Raw genomic sequence first — 10,657 nt, 5'->3', positions numbered from 1 at the left:
AAAAAAAAAAAAAAAAAAAAAAAAAAAAAAGTTCATTTCAGCTCAGCTGCAATTGGTTGGTGAGAAAAAGCTTAGACAGAAGAGCAGAGGACCAGCCGCTCCCAGTTTGATGGTTAAAAACCCAGGAAACTCTGTCAGTTACCTTCTCCCTCTGAGGTCAGGATGGCTTTAATAATCTCACATGGAGCCCCAGATCTAGGCTGACTGTCATTGCCACAGAGGTGGTGCCCCACAGCTCTGCTCCCCAGACATGTGACGTGCCAGATGTGTAATCCAGGTGTGGGAGGCACAGCCCCTGTCAGTATGCAGAGACCCCAAACCAGCTCAGTGAGGATTTAATTAAATTCGGGAAAGGATGAGTGGAGCATGCTTCCTCCTTTCCTCCTGAGACTTTTCCTGGACCCTCAGGTGGCTCACGGTGACCATGGCTCCAGACCCAGCCTGTCGCATTCTGGATTGGAGTCCAAGTGCTTCCTTAAGCTCTGGGCTTGTTCCTGCTTATTCTCTGCAAATGTTTACTGGGCACGTCAGCGTGCTAGGCGCTGGGGATCCCTGGAGCCCACTCCACGGGGAGTTGGGCCTTCTGAGTCCTGAATCCTGAGTATAGGCAGCAGGAGGGAGCTTGGGGAAATAGGAGGGACATGTGACCCACTCACTGAAAGTGACAGCACACCTTCCGGAGACCACCGCCACTCCCACCCCAGCAAAGCTTTTTTTGTGGTACCAGGAAATGAACTCAGGACCTTCCACTTGCAAGGCAGGCCCTAACCCCACCAAGCTTTGAGTCTGTCTCTGGGTGCCTGCCGCGCTGTCCAGGCAGATGTGATGAGCCAGGGTGGCCAGTGGGGGCGCAGCCAGACCAAGAAACATGGGGGTGACAGGTTCACGCCTCTGCCCAGAACAGCTAAGATGAGCCCTGTCTGCGGGTCACTCAGGGACCTTGAGAAACTCACTTTTCCTCCCTGAATATCAGTTTCCGCATTTCTAAAACAGGTGGGACCAGCGCATCTGCAAGGTATTTTCTAGCCCCCAAATGGGACTGTACTTGACACAGGGTAAGTGCACTGTAGCCCTTGCTGCCTGAGTGCAGCCTTCTTGGGGTGTTACCTATCACCCCCCAGGCTGGACACCCCTGTGCAGTGAGTCAGGGACAGTGGCCATCATCACCTGCCAGGAAACCGCTGAAGCCCTTTCCTTTAGGGGAGTATCTTTGGCCCTGGGGAGAAGCTGACTCCAGCTTGGTTTCCAGACATGGTAGGTGGAAAGCACTAGAGCCAGCAGTCAGGAAGGTATCCCAGGGCACCCGTGGCATCGTCTCATTTGCCATGTGATTCTTTGAATGTGGAAGTGACCCGGCACATCCCCACCAGGCAGAAAGCAGGCACTGTGTAGGATGCGGAGCCTGGGTTCCGGTCCATGCAGCAACCCCTGAGAAAGATGAGGTGCCTGGTTCATGATGTCAGAGGCAGAATACCTGGAGCACCTGGGAAGGTCTCTGTGTTAGTCAGCTCTCCTTCACTGTGTCAAAACGCCTGAAGTAAACATCTTAAAGGAGGAAACTTTTATGTTTCTTTCAGCTCACCGTTTCCAGGGGTTTCAGTCCATGGTTGCTTGGTGTGTTGTTTTGGGGCCTGTGCGTGGCTACACATCATGGTGGGAGAGTGTGGCAGAACAAAGCTGCAGGCGTCATGGTGGCCGGAAGCAAGAGAAAGAGAGGAATGGGCCGGGCCCCAATAAGCCCTTCAAGGGCTTGTCCCTGTTGACCTGCTTCCTCCAGGTGACCTCAATCCTGGTTTCCTCCACCTCCCAGGAGCTGAGCACCAAGCCTTCAACACATGAGCTTTTGGGGACATTTAAGATCTAAAACATGACAGTCTGTGAATATGAGGTCTGGGTCCACTGCCAACATCTCACCCCTGTGTTCAGTGGAATTAAATGTGGGGCTTTAGAAAATCCAAATGCCCAGGCACCCAGCCAGGGCCCCAGATCAGAAACCGTGACTGAGACTGTCTGACACGGTTGGTGGGGGTAGAGACTGAAAGAATCCTAGTCAGTGGGACGCAGTACCCGACACCACAACTTAAAGGATCAGAAGTTTATTTTGGCTCAAGTCTGCAGTCCATGGTTGACCGGCTCCAAGGCGGGAAGGAAGGTATGGTGGAAGGGTCTGGTGGAAGAGAGCTGCTCACTTCATGGTGGTCAGGAAGCCGCGGAAGGGAGGAGCTGGGAGGGAGGGGGAGCCCCCCATGATCCACCTCAACCAGGCACCACTTCCTAACAGCAAGTCAGCTGCAGGGCCCCTAATTCAGTCACCTTTCTAAAGCCCCACTGTGAGTACACGAGGCTTGAGGGGGACATCTAGATAAACCATAACAAAGCTTAAGTGCCCATCAAGCACGAGACTAGTTGTGAATTACTGTGCAGCCTTTAAAATGATGGCTGCTATGGTTTCTATCTGGATGTCCGCCAAAGCCTCATGCGCTCGTAAGTGTGGCTGTTGGGAGGTGACTGAGTCATGGGGGTGTGAGACTCATCACTAGATTGGTCCACTGAGAGTTTCCAGCTAAATGCGGTGTTGGGAGGAGGAGCCTGGTTGGCGGAGGTGGTCACTGGGGGTGTGGCCTGGAACGGCCGTCTCCTCCCTCCTCCCTTGACCTCTTAGCTCCTGGCTGCTGAGCCAGGAGCAGCTTCTTGCCAGGTCTCTGCCGCGCTGCCCTGTCTTGGAGCCGGCCAACTATGGACTGAAACTTCTGCAGACTGTGAACCAAATAAACCTTCCCTCTCTGGAGTTGTGGGTGTGGGTATTGGGTTCCCGCAACTAGAAAGTAATGGCAGCAGTGTTGGATGTCAGAGGTAAGAGGCTTACTTTTAACTGTAAGCCCTTTGTTTCCCATAAGGATTTTTTTTTTCCTGGTACTGGGAATCAAACCTGGGGCCTTCATACTAAGCTGCATCCTCAGCCCTTTTTCCTTTTTATGTATTTATTTTTTGGTGCTGGAGATCGAACTCAGGTCCTTGTGCTTGCGAGGCAGGCGCCGGAACCAATGAGCTAAAGCCCCGGTCCTTCCTTTTTATTTTGAGATAGGATCTTGCAAAGTTTCCCAGGCTAGACTCCAATTTGAGATCCTCCTGCCTGAACCGGAATGCTGGGACTATAAACATGCTGGGCGTGGTGGTGCAGGCCTATAATTCCAGCACTCAGAAAGCTGAGGCAAGAGGATCGCAGCAAGGGCAAGGCCAGCACTGGCTGTACAGTGAGTTCAAGGCCAGCCTCAACTACATACCAAGACCCTGTTTCAAAAAACAAAAAGAAAAAATTGCTGCAGGGCTGGGGATTTTTAGCTCAGTGGTTCTGCCTCAGTGGTTTGCCTCGAAAGCGTAAGGTCCCAAGTTCCATCCCCAGTAACAAAAAGAAAAGAAAAAAAGCTGCTAATTTTGCGGTGTAATTTCTCCACCTCTTAATTAGTTTATTAAGCCTTTCAGTGCTTCTTTATGTGAATAAAAGCAAATAGAAATATATATATTTTTTTATTTCCTCAACTTTCTTATGTCATAAAAATGATATGCTACATACCTATTCTATGCTTCTTTTTAAACACAATAGTATTTCCTGGAGATCTTTTCATACCCTTTTTCTCTTTACAACTATGCATGGACTGTTCGGCAACTCTGCTGCTGGACACCTGGGTTGTTCGAATTTTTCCCTGTTACACGTGGCGCTTGGGTGACCAGCATGAAAGTGTCCCTTCACAGGCTCCAGGGCATCTGTGGGGGAGACTGCAGCCAGGAAGCTGCCGGTGAGAGGGCCATTTGTGTGCGAGGCCAGGTCCCCTTCCACAGGGCCAGGCACCCTCCTGGGCTTGCCTTGGAGTCCTGTGCCTGGTGCCTGAGCCTGAGAGCTCACCCACTTTTACTGCCCTCTGATCACATGTCCTGAGGAGACGAGGAGGGGAAAACAGTGAGAATCAGTGAGGCTGAGGCCCAGAGGATGAGGAGCCTGCGGCCCCCAAGCTACACCCTTTGGGCTTGCAGCATCACCCTGGTGCCAGCTGGTGGGAAGCAGACCCGCCTCACACGGGGTCCTTCTCCAGCCTGGGGCTTGGGGAGCGGGAGGCTCAGGAGTAAAACCCAAGCCTACAGGGAGGGCCGAGCTGGGGAGGCGGGGGAGGCTCCGGGAAGGAAACGCCCTCACTGGCATCCTTCACACCATGGCTTGGCAGGCCCGGCCTTACAGAGCTACAGCTGTTCCACCACCCTGGATGATGGAGTAGAGCAAATTCACGCCTGCCGGGGCCGGCTGTGTTCTGGATCACGTGGCTGTGTTTTCCACTACATGAGGAACTGCCGAGCCATTGGGAAATGCTCCTCATTAAATGAGTCCAGCATGTGCCCAGAGAGTAGGTCGTGTGCGCAGCAAACCCAGGGTGCAGCTCAGGCTGGCTGTCTTCTGCAGTTAGCTACCAGCACATGCTCCTTGTTGGAAGATTTGGGCAGTGCTTCTTTTTTTTTTTTGTACAGGGATTGAACTCGGGTCCTTGTGCTTGCAAGGCAGGCCACCGAACCGCTGAGCTAAATCCCTGGCCCCTATGAGCAGTGCTTCTGCCCAAAGAAAGACAGGCAAATTCCCTGTGCTTGGAAGCTTACTTTAGAATGTAGGGATGATGTATAGTTGGGAAAAACAAAAACAAAAACAAAAACATGGGATGTATTATCATACAGTGACATAGTTAGTCTGCTTTTTCCATGTAGTCACATTTGGAGCAAGGTATGGTGGTGCATGTTCATAATACCGGCATCAGGAGGCTGACGCAGGAGAATCCGATGAGGGCCAACAAGAGCTACATAGCGAGTTAAAGGCCAGCCTGAACTACACAGTGAGATTCTGTCTCAAAAATAAATAAATAAATAGGGCCAGGGATTTAGCTCAGTGGTGCTGCACCTGCCTTGCAAGTGCAAGGTCCTGAGTTCAATCTCCAGTACCAAAAAATAAATAATACATAAATATTGTTGACTGACTGGATGGGATACCTACTGTGATATATGCATACATACATGCATATGTAGATAAGTTGATATTTTATGATAACCAGTCTAGTATTTTATGCCATTTATTTCTCCTTTCATAAATTGTCTCTTCACATCTCTTTTTTTGGAAACGGTCTTACTACGTAGTTTATGCTGGCCTTGCACAGGTGATGACCCTCCTGCCTTGACTTCCCTAATGCTGGATTTGTGGCCTGCGCCACCTCTCCCGGCCTGTCTTTCACCTTTTGTTCATTTCTCCTGAAGGAATGATTATATTGTTGCATTTGTATGTGCTTTGTAGAGATGATTGCTTGTAGACATGATTTCTACTAAAAAATGTGCTGCAGGAATGGGTACCATTTTAATTTAAGGTGTCTGAAACATCTTCGCGAATGAGTAAGTCTCTTGTGTGCGAATCATTTATTATTTGTTTGTTATCCTGATTTGATTCTCAGAACTGGACCCTTGTTCTGCGGGGGACCATGGCTGTGAGCACTCATGTGTGAGCAGTGAAGACTCATTTGTGTGCCGGTGCTTTGAGGGGTACGCACTCCGCCGCGACGGCAAGACCTGCCGGAGTAAGTCTGACGGTGGCTGACTTGGGCAGACCCGCACCTGTTGTGTCAGTCAGCACACGCCCTGGGCTCTGCAGAGCTTGGGTCCGCTCCAAAGTCAGTGCCACACCAGCAAAGGAAGGTGGGATCCGAATGAGCTCCTGGAATGGGGAAAGGACGCTAGGTAAAACTAAGTAAATGTGGTCCAGGGGTGTTGCTCTGTGGCACGAGCGTATGCCTAGCATAAGTGAGGTCCTGGGTTCAGTCCCCAGTACCCTACACACACACACACACACACACACACACACACCTGAGTATAAACAAACTTTGGATGTGAGCTAATAGTGCTGTATCAGTTTGGGTTCATTCATTATAACAAATATACCATCTTAATGGAGATGTTAATAATAAGGGAAATTGTGCGGGCATGGTGGCGCACGCCTGTAATCCCAGCACTCGGGAGGCTGAGGCAGGAGGATTGCTGTGAGTTCGAGACCAGCCTGGGCTACATAGCGAGTTCCAGGTCAGTCTCAACTACGTAGTGAGATCCTGTCTCAAAAATGAATAAAAAAAAAATAATAAGGGAATCTGGGTGTAGGTGATATGGGAATTTTCTCAGTGTTTCTGTAAATCTAAAGCTGTCCTAAAAATAAAGTCTAGTGACAGGGTACAGCTTACTGTAGAACACAGGCTTAGTAAGCACGAGGCCCTGGGTTCAATCCCCAGCACCTACATGAATAAAGACATAAAATCTATTAAAAAGTGAACGAGCCAAAAAAACAAAACAAAACAAAAACAAAAAACAAACCAGTCAGTCAATGCACAGCAATAGCTGAGCTGCTCCTATGTGCCACGTGGCAGGAAACTGGGACCGGAAGTGCAGAAGTCAGTCGGCCTGTAGTTTTCCAGTTATTAGCTGGGCAAGTTGCTTAACCTCTGTGAGCCTCTATTTGTCTATCTTTAATAATGTTTTTGATGGTGTTCTTTGTGGTGCACAAATCCCTCCTTGGCCACCTGGTGAAGAAGCCACCCTTGGGTTTCGGAAAGTAAGGCCTTTTGAGATGGGGCATGACAAGCCTGCCAAGGACAGGCGTATGGTGACTTCATTACCGGCCTAAGTCTCACAGCACAGCCTGGTGTGATTGGAGTGTGTAACCCTGGGCAGATGACTCCCATCACTATCAGTCATCTTCTCAAGCTTCCCGAAGCTCTTCACAAAGTGCGACTTGGGCCGGATGTGGTGGCTCACATCTGTGATACTAAAACTGGGGAGGCTGAGTCAGGAGCATCGCTGTGCGTTCAAGGCCAGCCTGGGCTACATAGTGATGGTTAACACTATTGGAAGGAAATAATTGGAATTATTATTCTGATTTTCCAGACAGTTACACTAAGATTCCAAGAGGTTAAATCATTCACTTAAGTCTTACGTTATGTCGAGCCAAAGTCAAATTAGATTTCACTGCTCCCAAAGGTAAGATGGAGGTGACAGTAGCAATAAAGTTGAAGAGTTTGCCCAGGAACCTTCATCTTCAGTTTACCTTTCTGCTCAGGGGCACAGGGCGGTGGCTGTGACGAATGGGCCCTCCAAGGCCAAGGCCTGTAAAATTTAAGTTGGTACAGTTGTTCTGACTGCTCTGCTGCCCGCAGGGAAAGACATCTGCCAAGACGTGGCCCATGGCTGTGAGCAGGTGTGTGTGAGCAGCGCCACGTCATACACCTGCAAGTGCTTGGAGGGGTTCAAGTTGGCTGCGGACGGGAAGCGCTGCAGAAGTGAGGAGCTGGGGGAGGTGGGGTCCATCTGTGGCAGTTACAGATCTTCATTTAATCTTTGAAATCCTTTTTTTGCCCCTTTTTTTCTTTGATACAAGGTCTTGCTATATAGTCTAGGCTGGCCTCAAACTCCCAGCAATCCTCCTGCCTCAGCCTCCCAAGTGCTGGGATTATAGGCGTGCGCCACCAGACCCCACTTTAAAATCTTCCGTTACACAACCATTAGCCAGTGTCACAGATCTAAATCCCTACTTTGGCTACCCTGGAAGTGTTTCCCTAGAGATGAGGTTGATGTTAGCTCCTCGGGAATGTCTTGGGGGTCACTTTGCCTGTCCCTTGTTGGCCCTGAACACAGTGGCCATGCATTGCATAGAGGTAGAATCTTTGCTAGAGCCACTACACTCGTCAGAAGATTACAGGCCTTTTCCTTCTTGGCAGACCTTAGAAGTGAGTGTAAAGGGTAGGAGAAGGGCTGAGTAATTTCTGTGGGTTTTGGAAAAATCCATTCTCTTGTGGCCAGGGATGTAGCTCAGTGGTGTGGCTGCCTGCCTTGGAAGCACAAGGACCTGAGTTCGATCTGCAGTATAAAAAAAAAAACAACACTCTCTCTGTCATTTACTTTTGTAAGTCCTACAGAATAAAGTCTCTGAAGTTAGTTAGGAAATGTATTTTAGCCAGGGTTCTCCAGAAAAACAGACGTTGTGCTGGAGGTGGTGGACACCTCTGTAATCCAAGGCTGAGGCGGGAGGATCATCTCGAGTTCAAGGCCAGCCTGGGCAACATAGTGAGTTCAAGCATAGCAAGACCCTGTCTCAAAAAAACAAAAACAAAAACAGACAATTTGCCTTTGTGTGTTTGTGTGTGTGTGGAGAGGGAGAGAGAGAGAGAGTGTGAAGAAAGTAAGGAACTGGCTCATGGGCTGGTGAGGGCTGGCAAGTATGAAGTCTTCAATGTAGTCTTGTGTGTGTGTGTGTGTGTGTGTGTGTGTGTGTGTGTGTGGTACCGGGGGTGACACTTGGGTTTCTTCAATGTAGTCTTGTGTGTGTGTGTGTGTGTGTGTGTGTGTGGTACCGGGGGTCAAACTTGGGTCCTTATGTTTGCGAGGCAGGCAGCAAAACCACTGAGCTAAATCCCCAGCCTTAATGTAGTCTTGAGACCCAGAGAATCCCCTCTTCTCAAAGAATTTAAGTGTTTTTCTTTCAACCTTCAACTAACTGAATAAGGTGTGCCCACATTATGGAGAGAAGTCTGCTTAGCCTACTTAGATGTTAATCTCATCTAAAAGTTACCTGCACAATATTTAGCCGGGTGATGGAACAAACACCTGGGCGCCCCAGCCTAGCCAAGGTGGCACGTAACACTGGCCATGGCGGTGTGGACACGCTGGCTCGGGAGGGGGTGCTAGAAGAGCACGGGGTGCGACATTTTATCCACCGGGAGATTCTGGCTGTTTGTCCTCTTTCTGGGGATTTTGACAATGTCTTGATTGCTTTTGTGACTCTCTGCCCCAGTTGGCCGAAAGCTCCTTTTCTAGTTAAGGCAAAAATTCATTTTCTTTTGCCAGGCCTAGTGGCACAAGCCTGCAATCCTCACGCTCAGGAAGCTGAGGCAGGATTGACCGGAGTTGGAGGCCAAGCTGGGCGACGTAACAAGACTCTGCTTCAAAAAAAACCCAAGTCCACATCAAGACGGTATGTCTTGATCTGGCGCTTCCGCGGCCTCTCCTTGCTGACGGGGCTGCGCACCTCCCACTCTCTCCTCAGGGAAGGACGCCTGCACCTCGAACTCACACGGCTGCGAGCACATCTGCGTGAGCAAGGGCGACTCCTATGTCTGCCAGTGCTCCCAGGGCTTCGTTCTCGCCGAGGATGGCCGGCGCTGCAAGAGTGAGTGACGCCACTTGCCTCTGCTCTCGCTTGGTTTTGGAGCCACTGCTTTTTGGAACATTTTCAGGCCATAAATCCTTTACCTCTGCTTCTCTCATAAATCTAAGCGAGTGCACACAAACAGGACGGGGCGAGGGGAACCCTCAGGGAGGCAGCCACTATGGACATGCTTCCGGTTTGAGGTGACCGGAAGTAGATTACCCATCAAGAGGCTGCAGTGATCCTAGGCTGAATGAGGAAATCTGGTTATCAGAGGTAGAATTATGCTCTGCACTGGGCTTGGAGCAAAGATTGAAACATTAAAAACAATTTAAACCAGGTGTGGTGGCACACACCTATAATCCCACCACTCAGGAGGCCAAGGCAAGAGGATTGCCACAAGTTTGAGGTCAGCATGGGCTACGTAGTGAATTCAAGACCAGTCTGGAGTACGTAGCAAGACCCTGTCTCAAAAACCAAACAAAAAAATTCAACCATGAAATAGCAAGAAATTTTTTAATTATTTTGTAATCTCAGAATATAGAGAAACTTGATCTAAACATGACATTAAATTTGAAAGCTTTAAAAGAAAAAGAAAATATGTATTGAGATTAAAACCATGATACCCTTTTTAACCCACTAGTTATGAGACTGAAAATTGTGATAATTCCTTATGTTGGCAAAGGTATGTGGTAATAGGCAATTATAAAGTGGTCAGTGGGTGTGTAACTAGCACAGTTCTTAGGAGGGCTATTTAGCTATATTTTAAATGCAACTCCAGATATGTGCATGCGTTCACAAAGCCACATGCACAAGCATATTTTGTATACCATTACTTGCAGCAGCAAAGAATTAGAAGCAGCTAAATATCTGCCCTTAAGTGATCGGTTAAATAAATCATGATTACCTGCACAATAGAATACAGTGCAGTTGTTATAAAGAAGCAGCTCTAAATGGACCCCCAAATATGTTTGTTTTGTGGTACTGGCTATTAAACCCAGGGCCTTCAAGCTTGAGCTATATCCCCAGCCTATTTTTAAATTTTTGAGACAGGATCTCGCTAAGATGCTAAGTTGCCCAGGCTGGGCTCAAACTTGTGATCCTCCTGCCGGAGGTTCCCAGAGTGCTGGGCTTACAGTTGGGTACCACCATGCTTAGTTTACCTCTAAGATATTTTAAATGAAAAAAGCACAGTGCTCATAAACTGGCTGTGGTCTCACATGCCTGTACCCCAGCACTCTGAGAGGCTGAAGCAGGGGGATTGCAAGTTGCAGTCCAGCCTGGGCAACTTATCAACCTAGTGAGCCTTGTCTCATAATAAAAAAGGGCTAAGCATATAGCTCAGTCTGAAGGCCCTGCTTTCAGTCCCATGTAGGGGGGAAATGGTGCTTAATCTTTGTTATGGCACATTACCACTGATTTTTTTTTTTTTTTTTTTTTTTT

General features: G+C 48.9%; 1 protein-coding gene across 3 annotated transcripts in view; it reads left to right on the top strand.

Moving 5' to 3' along the window:
* The window catches only part of Matn2 (matrilin 2), a 114,217-nt gene that overhangs the window by 93,474 nt on the left and 10,086 nt on the right, over positions 1–10,657 (top strand). For all 3 annotated transcript variants that reach the window (XM_033760006.1, XM_010619576.3, XM_010619575.3), the window contains 3 exons: positions 5,481–5,603; positions 7,227–7,349; positions 9,113–9,235. In XM_033760006.1, the coding sequence (XP_033615897.1) occupies positions 5,481–5,603; positions 7,227–7,349; positions 9,113–9,235 (369 nt within the window). The remainder of the gene's footprint in view (positions 1–5,480; positions 5,604–7,226; positions 7,350–9,112; positions 9,236–10,657) is intronic.

Source organism: Fukomys damarensis, unplaced genomic scaffold (assembly GCF_012274545.1).
Source record: "Fukomys damarensis isolate Sample0158 unplaced genomic scaffold, DMR_v1.0_HiC HiC_scaffold_5, whole genome shotgun sequence".
In the NCBI taxonomy this organism is placed as follows: Eukaryota; Metazoa; Chordata; class Mammalia; order Rodentia; family Bathyergidae; genus Fukomys; species Fukomys damarensis.
Note: the sequence above shows the minus strand (reverse complement) of the source record. Positions and strands in the feature narration are given on the sequence as shown.